The sequence below is a fragment of the Leptonotus elevatus genome, chromosome 12 (genome assembly GCF_054856555.1).
Source record: "Leptonotus elevatus isolate MCC_2025b chromosome 12, RoL_Lele_1.0, whole genome shotgun sequence".
Lineage (NCBI taxonomy): Eukaryota > Metazoa > Chordata > Actinopteri > Syngnathiformes > Syngnathidae > Leptonotus > Leptonotus elevatus.
In genome coordinates, this window is record NC_141250.1 from 13,938,911 (window position 1) to 13,946,950 (window position 8,040).

Here is an 8,040-nt window from a genome sequence, read left to right on the forward strand (position 1 = left end):
AGATCAGGTCCCAAGAGTGCTAACAGACAGCATTAAAAGACACATGCACTCACGATGAGTATGCGTTCAAACGTGAGTGGTAGCACACGGAGAACATCATGAAGACACGTCTTGGTGAGTATGCCACATGTGGCTTTTCACTGTGTCATGCGTCTAGTCTTTATTTAAATGTAAAAAGATCATTGTAGGCAAAGCTCTAATTTTCAATCTTGTCAAGAGAACATAGAAAAAATTAGAAACAAACAACAAAAGAAACAAAAAACTTACATTTACTAGTTTTTCTTCATATTGAAATGGTACATGGTAACAATTGTTTATAGTGTAGAGTATGTCAGGACTAAATAACAGAAAAACTGGAAGGCGTTACTAATGGTTTAGCCGCGTGGGTTCAATTCCCCGTGAATGTGAGCGTTAATGGTCATCTTACTCTATACATTATGTACCCACAGATTGACTGGCTACCAGCCTAGTGTGTATTCTGCCTTTTGCCTTAAGACAACCGGCTCCAGCGCACATGTTCTTGAACAGGATAAGTAGAATAGAAGAATGGATTGGATGTTTTTTGTTAGTATGAGGAACTTTGTGCAGCAAGACTTTGTAAAGGTAGATGAGCCAGTGCATAAAAGATGGTCATCCCGCCAGTTGTGGTTTTAGACCAATCTTACTGAGGGGTTTTGTCAGAATTCATTCAGAATTTTTTTTTGCCAGCTTTACATTAACCTTAAACTGGGTTGCTGATGTTTATTCCCTGTTTTGTCTGTAGTTCAGAGAAAAGGGACCTTACATCCTATTTCTGCACCGGGAACTCAGTCTGTAAGGATCTGGAGGGCACAAATTCATGTCCCACTGCTGACTGCTTGTCTACTTGTTGTCACTTGCGGAGGTGCTGCTGAATAAGACATTGACGCCACCACCCCAGCTCACGCCTGAATGAACGTGATCATTGGAGTGTGAGCTGAATTTGCCCTTTAGGGACTATAACGAGAAAGTCATTGAGACACAGGCAGCTGATGGCGTTGAGAGAGCTGACAGAGAAGCAAGTTGAGAGCGCCACAAAGAGAGAGGCAGAGGACTTGGGAGAAAATGTTTTTAGAGAGCAAACGGAAAGCAAACAGAAAAGAGAGGCAGATGAAGATCTGAGGAGAGATAGATACAAGCAGTGTGTAAGACACAGACAGAATATATTGGTACTCAATGGCTGACTTGAATGGTGCCCACTGGCCAAAAATGCATGCACACCGATGAAAAACACATCGAGATGTACCTTATGTTCTCTTTAAATAAACTGGAATATAAACTATTTAGAATACAGCGGCAGATAAGTTTAGAGCTGAGGCAAAAAAAAAAAGCACGATGTTTGATTTTGCGCAAATAAAAATACATTAAAAAAAGACAGAGAACTCCCAACTACCTTTTTAAGGTGAGATTTGAGTTGTAATGTCTATTACAAAGTAAAGAGTTAAAATGCAAAAGTTGACATTTAAATTTTGTGAACTCAGTAAAAGATTGCTTTTTTTCTAGTTGTTTGTAAAAGCTTATTCTTAGAATATTTGAAGTTAATATATATTGAGTAATTAAAATGCTAATTAATAAAAAGTTTTTATTGAAAAGGTAATTGAAAGAGGTCTTTTGATTTCATCTCACCGCAAAATCAGACAACTGCAAGAACGAATGTTTTTTATGGATGTGGACCTAAATCCAGGGAAACAAAGCGGCGAAGCAAAACTATGAAGACTAGACTTGACAAAGAGTTGTACTGAGACACCAAACAAACAGCAACAGGGCGTGACAAGTACAATGACCGAAAGAAAGCAGGGAACTAAATACAAACTGACGAGAGACACCTGGACAAAGTCACTGAGGTAGACAAGCACAGGTGAACACAATTGTGAGACGGACAATAACAAAAGGGAGAAAAGGATAACATGATAACTAAAAAGGAAAACATGATAACTAAATTCTAACTTAAACTAAATTACAACTCATTCACGCAGCTATCACCAAGGGCTGCACATAACATCACATACAACACAATATAAATACATATAACAATGATAAATAAATTAAATATCCTTTTCACAGACATGTTTGAGGAAGTTTGCAACAAGTGACAAGTTTGTGGTGACGTAAATTCATACCAACTCGTGATTGGCTTTAATGTGTATGACAATTGTTGGTCTCTGTAATCAAACCTTTTATTTTTTTAATTGTTTGAAATAGTAGTTGTTTGGGTTGCAGGGTCAGGAAATGGCTGCCTGTTACCTGGCACGGTAAAATGCCGCTTGACAGCTTTTTCATTTGAATTTGTCTTAAAGCAACACTAAGGAAAAAAAGCGGTATTGGTATGCCTGAAGGAAAACCACATTTCCAATAAGGACAAGCACGTTGCGTCGTTTTTTATCTCACGGCAGCGAATGAAAGCCTGGCCAATGTTGATCTTTGACGGTCCTTATATCTATATATCAGTCAGCACATTTGTAGTTTTTTTTTGTGTGGCAGTAGTCCTACCATTCTCCTCAAAATTCCTTAGTGCCAGTAAAAATGATACAGACCCCTTCAGGCCATGGCAAAGGTACCATTCAACTAGTTTTAAGTCGATGTTTCATCAGAAGAGATATGAACATGTTTTATGAAGGTTGAAAGGGTCCTCAGTACTAGTTTAAGGTGCATAGATTCCACCAATGAATGATTCTCTTTTCTCTTTTCACAGACGGTGGTGTCAAGTAACAGGTTGTTATGAGTCACGAGTACGCGGGAATGTCAGGATGCCCAACCTAACGCTGTCTCCTTACTTTAACCTCACCCTGTTCATGAACATTGGCCCGTACCGCTACCCGGCGTTGGCCTTGTGCCTCCTCCTCTACCTCTTCATCGTGTGCGCCAACTGGGCCATCGTACTGACGATCTTCCGCGAGAAAAACCTTCATGAACCCATGTACATATTCATCGCCTTCTTGTCCTTCAACGCCCTGTATGGCTCCATGGGCTTCTTCCCCCGTTTCCTACTGGACTTGGTGTCCGACACTCACCTAATCTCGCGCGCCGCCTGCTTCACGCAGATCTACTTCATTTACACGTATGCCGCTAACGAGATGACCACGCTGTGCGTCATGGCCTACGACCGCTACCTGGCCGTGTGCCACCCGCTTCACTACCATACCAGGATGACAGTGAAAAAAGCCCTGACCCTAGTTAGTCTGGCCTGGCTCTTACCCGCCATCTTTCTCACCACGCTCATCTACCTGTCGGCAACGTTGCCCCTATGCGGCAATGAGATCCACAAGGTGTTCTGCGCCAATTGGAATGTCGTTAAGCTGTCATGCGTGTCCACGGCAGTCAATAACGTGGTGGGCATGTTAATGAGCACCTGTACCGTTTTCCTCCCGTTGGTCGTTGTCCTCTACACATACATACGCATCATGAACACCACCAGAAGACGCTCAGCCAATTTCAAGAGGAGAGTATTCCAGAGCTGTTTACCGCACGTGCTCTCCTTAGTCATTTATTCAGTCACTGCGTTTTGTGATGTTGCTCTGAGCAGGTATAATGAGAAGGAGATGAATCCCTTAGCTGTCACCATCTTGTCTCTAGAGTTTTTAGTCATTCCACCGCTTCTCAACCCTCTGGTGTACGGTATGAAGCTATCATACATACGAAGACACATCTTCAAGATGCTGTAAGACTTTGCCCAAGCATAAGTAAAATGTGAAATGACACAATAAATAAATGTGCTGTTGTGTGATTTTTTTCATATAGAATAAACCAAAAAATCATGCCCTTCTTCAAAGGCCTTTTCCAGACAGCCTCCATTGCCGATGAATCGTGGCTCTTTGAAAGTGTATAAACTGTGTGGTGAGGGGTTTTAGGGCCTTAAAACATTTATAATAAATGTAAAACAAAGCAATAACTTCTTTGTGGATTTCATTTATTGCGAGTATTTCTTGGAGCCTAACCCCAGTGGAAAATGAGGGAACACTGTATATATCAGGCTGGCCTAAATCCGGACGTCTGGCCATCCTACCCATGCGGCACCCTATTGGAATGACTGTATACTTTAAACTTGCTGCTGGCTCTGACATATTTCCCTAATTTATCACAATCTTTGAATATTTTCCCAACCAAGTCTACACAAGTCACCTGTCCATGCATCCTTGTTTTAAGCTAGTAGACAAGAACAACATACATGTATTCCGCGAATTCTTGGTTTATGCGTACTTTCAATTGGAACAAGACTTGGGCCGTGACTCATGTTTCTTAAAAGATCACAAGAATGCAAGAACGCTATTTGAGAAACGGCTTGTGTCTACCCCATAGCTTTGCTAACATTCTAAGATAAGTAGCAACATAAGCTAAATTAGCTACATCAGACAGAACATTTTACATTCTATAGACATCAAAAAGTTAACAAGCCTATTTTAACAAAGGAATAGAAAATACAGATGTGTTTTGAAATATAACGAGTACATGCAAAACATGGTCAGAAAAGTACTCGAGTACATACACCTGAGGGGAAAAGACTGCATTAGTACAGTAATAACTAACATCATATTTGTACTTTGTTACTACCCGCCACTGTGCTGAGATCAGATCAACTCCCAAGCGTGCAAAGGGACGGCATTAAAAGATGCTTGCACTCATGATGAGTGTCCTTAATTACACGTGAGCAGTCGATCACGAAGAACAGCATGAAGACACACGTTGGTAAGTATGCAGTATGTATGTGGCTTTTCACTGTGTCATGTTTGTAATCTTGAATTTAAAATGTTTTTGATTTCCAGCAAGGTTTGCGGGCAAGATCATTTACAGTGATGTTGAGAGGATATAGAAATGGAAGCAACGGAGCATTCAGTGATAAAAACACAGGCAAACCTTTTTCATTTTTTATCATATAGAAATAGTACATGGTGACAATTATAACTGTTGTAGTTAGTATTCTATGAGTATGCAGCAAAGCAGTTTGAGCAAGTGGCTCACTAATGGTGTTGTGATACTCTTGACTGGTTTTGGTTCAGCTAACGTGGCATTGGTTCCATATAGTGCGCATATGCCCTTATAGTCTAAGTGGACATCTTCAAGCACTTTACCATCAGGCTTGTACCTGGAAAAAAATGCCTGCAAGTGTGGGTATTACTTATTTAAATGACATTTAAAATTAACATTCAATTCATGTTAATTCATATTATATATTAATGATTTATGCAATGTGTCTTACCTATTGAAATTGGTGTTATTTGTAATTGACAACTATTCTTTTTTTATGGTGAGAAAATGCAGCCTATTTTAGACACAATTATCTGATAATTCAAGAAAGTAAACTTGGCTTGATAAAAACAAGTTATCAATAAATACAAATAAGACTAAATTAATTGTAATCGGAAATATTAAAACAAGAAACCTCGCAAGATTATACTGTAAATAGAAGGGTTAGATAAACAATGAATAGATGAGATTAAATTCCTGGGGTAATTGCAGACAATAAAATCTGCTGAAAACCACACATTAAATATACCAGATACAAACTCTCAAAAAGCAACTTGGCAAAAGTAAAATATTTTCTCAATCATTGCACATTCTGTACTGCTCTCTGGTATTACCATGTTTAAAATAATGTTCAGAAATCTGGTGAAACACAATAATTCAATACAACCTCAGTTGGGATTGCAAAAAATGGCATACATAATTTTGGATACTTTCATCACCAAGTGCACTGTTTCTACAATCTAAAATTTTACAATGGTTTTATCTTGTGCATTAATCAAGATCTAATTTAAGGCTGGGCAATAGCCAAAATATGCTTTCAGACAGAGAGAGTGGCTATGATTTGAGGAGGATGCTGTATATATTTTGAAGACAAAGTCCTCAAGGACAACAAAGAAGAGCTTCTGTATGTGAAGTGAAAATTTGGAACAGGCTGAATATTGACCTACAACAATATCCAAAGATACACTAGTTCAAAAAGAAATATAAACTCAACATTTTGAGAAGTACAGTATAGGGAAGAGGAAGGGCTTGTTAATCAGACATTAACACTGGCTATGTAACATTATTGTTATTAACATTAATATTTTTTTTAATTATTATTGTTGGTATTTTCATGGTAAAATACATATTTATAAGGTATGTTTTTTATTAATAATAATTAAGATAAGCTTTATTGTTAATAATTAGGATATTAGTTGTATATGTGCTGTTTTTTAGAATTATGTATGTAAATTGGAAAGTGTATATAGCATTGGATATATTGTGCACTGTATATAATATAGTGAGTGTGTGTAGAAATAGTGTATCAAATTGACAAAGAATATTGATATATCTGTATTGATCATGTAATGGAGAGGGTAGGAACTGATAAATTTAGATTTAGTCTTACTCTTTTTTCCAAATATGTGTAAACACGTTTTTCATTACTAATGACTGGGGTGACTACTGTGCACCTTTCTCTTGTGTTGCTTTTTATTGATGCTTTGTTTCTGTTGTATGTTTCTTCTGTATATTTTGTACTCGCACGTGTACTTTGTTTTTTTCCTGTTATAATTTTTTACAAAAGATAGTGCTGCCAAAAGTAATTATGTTTCCCAATTATTGTGAGAATTCATTAACATGACCATGAATGAATATCATTAAGGATCAATAATAATATTATAGAAGGTAATTTGAGCAGGCAAGACCATTCATGCTACATATACGCTAATACCTTGGATGAGTGATACAAATAATGATAGAGTCATACCGGGTCGAACGTCCCCGGTTCACCGTGTCAGGTGTTGGGGATCAGACACTATTGTGACAAATGTGCTACTGGAAGGTATTTAGGAATGGATGGATAGATGCGGTGCAACTGTAATCACATCTTTTAAGTCAAAACCAATTTTCCGATTCAAATCATTCTTTCTTACACCCCTAAACATTGCCTTTAAAAAAGTAAAATTGTAACCGTAACCCACCAACGAATATTTCTCTTTTTTCTCTTCACAGACGGTGTCAGGTAACAGGTTGTTATGAGTCTCGAGTGTGCGGGTAGTAACAATGACAAACGTAACGCTGTCTCCTTACTTTAACCTCACCATGTTCATGAACATCGGCCCGTACCGCTACCAGACGTTGGCTTTGTGCCTCCTCCTCTACCTCTTCATCTTGTGCGCCAACTGGGCCATCCTACTGACGATCTTCCGCGAGAAGACCCTTCACGAGCCCATGTACATATTCATTGCTAGCTTGTCCTTCAACGGCCTATACGGCTCCACAGGCTTCTTCCCCCGCCTACTATTGGACCTGGCATCCGACACGCATCTAATTTCGCGTGCCGCCTGCTTCACACAGATCTACTTCATTTACACGTATGGCGCTAACGAGATGACCACGCTGTGCGTCATGGCCTACGACCGCTACCTGGCTGTTTGCCACCCGCTGCACTACCACACCAGGATGACAGTGAAAAAAGCCCTGATCCTGGTCGGCCTGGCCTGGTTCTTACCCGCTTTCCTCCTCACCACGGGCATGTACCGGTCCGCCATGCTGCCCCTGTGCGGCAACGAGATCCAGAAGGTGTTCTGCGGCAACTGGAATGTAGTTAGACTGTCATGTGAGTCCACAGCAGTCAAGAATGTTGCAGGCTTGTTCACAACCATGTTTACTGTTTTCCTCCCGTTGGCCTTCGTCCTCTACACGTACATGCGCATCATTAACGCCACATGGAGACGCTCGGCCAAAGTCAAGGGAAGAGTATTTCAGAGCTGTTTGCCGCACATGGTCTCCTTTGTCATTTATTCCATTGCCATATTTTGTGATATTGCCCTGAGCAGGTACAATGTGGAGGAGATGAACCCCTTCGTGGCCATCATTTTATCTCTGGAGTTTGTGGTGATTCCGCCAGTTCTCAACCCTCTGCTGTATGGTATGAAGCTATCGGATATACGCAGACACATCTTCAAGATCCTGTGAAATCGTGAAGCCGGTGTCGTCGTGAGAGACCTAATTTACGGGAGTGTCAGCAACTCTGAAATAAACTTGTGCTTAAAAAAAAAACTCACACGGACCAGC

General features: G+C 39.7%; 2 protein-coding genes across 2 annotated transcripts; both read left to right on the forward strand.

Annotated features, from left to right (window-relative positions):
* Positions 1–2,762: 2,762 nt before the first annotated feature.
* On the forward strand, positions 2,763–3,680 carry LOC147164670 (olfactory receptor 6N1-like). Its single transcript, XM_086091655.1, has one exon. It carries the CDS (start codon positions 2,766–2,768, stop codon positions 3,678–3,680), a length of 915 nt encoding a protein of 304 aa, XP_085947781.1. The 5' UTR covers positions 2,763–2,765.
* Positions 3,681–7,026: 3,346 nt separating this feature from the next.
* On the forward strand, positions 7,027–7,941 carry LOC147164671 (olfactory receptor 6N2-like). Its single transcript, XM_086091620.1, has one exon. The coding sequence runs from the start codon at positions 7,027–7,029 to the stop codon at positions 7,939–7,941; it is 915 nt and encodes a 304-aa protein (XP_085947746.1).
* Positions 7,942–8,040: the final 99 nt, after the last annotated feature.